The sequence below is a fragment of the Myotis davidii genome, unplaced genomic scaffold (genome assembly GCF_000327345.1).
Source record: "Myotis davidii unplaced genomic scaffold, ASM32734v1 scaffold130, whole genome shotgun sequence".
Classification (NCBI taxonomy): domain Eukaryota; kingdom Metazoa; phylum Chordata; class Mammalia; order Chiroptera; family Vespertilionidae; genus Myotis; species Myotis davidii.
The window spans coordinates 1,145,229-1,145,607 of NW_006285040.1; the positions used below are offsets into that span (position 1 = coordinate 1,145,229).

Consider the following 379-nt stretch of genomic DNA (forward strand, 5'->3'; position numbering starts at 1 on the left):
AGCTCTCACAGCCGGGAAGGCGCAGGGGAAGGGAACAAAGTACCCACCGCTCCGGTCCGGCTCCCATCTGCTCCCCAAGGCGCCCTCCCTCCACATTCCTGCGCCAGACTTGGCCGGCCCCCGAGAAATCAGAATCATACCGTCCTTGGCTTCCTCCGCTTCGGAGTGCATGGTGCCCGGTCACCGCGGCGGGGCGGCCACCTCTGAAGCTGCACTCGGACCGGCCGCAAGTTCGCTTCGATGCCAACCCCCAACACGACGCAAAATAAAAGGAAGGAAAGCCACTAAAATCAAAACCTCCCCGGGGAGGGAGGGCTGGTTGGGGAGCGGGGATTTGAAGGGGGAAAGTTCTGTACGAGTGACGAATCGCGGCTCAGCT

The 379-nt window shown here is 62.3% G+C and overlaps 1 protein-coding gene across 4 annotated transcripts in view; it reads right to left on the minus strand.

Annotated features, from left to right (window-relative positions):
* TNFAIP8 (TNF alpha induced protein 8) overlaps positions 1 to 379 on the minus strand; it is a 63,874-nt gene that overhangs the window by 39,432 nt on the left and 24,063 nt on the right. Inside the window, exon 1 of one of the 4 annotated variants that reach the window (XM_006755255.2) lies at positions 141 to 373. The exons of the other annotated variants lie outside the window; for them this stretch is intronic. Coding sequence (XP_006755318.1) covers positions 141 to 171 — 31 coding nt within the window. The 5' untranslated portion in view covers positions 172 to 373. Of the gene's footprint in view, positions 1 to 140; positions 374 to 379 lie in introns of those variants that run through there. 4 annotated transcript variants of the gene reach the window in all.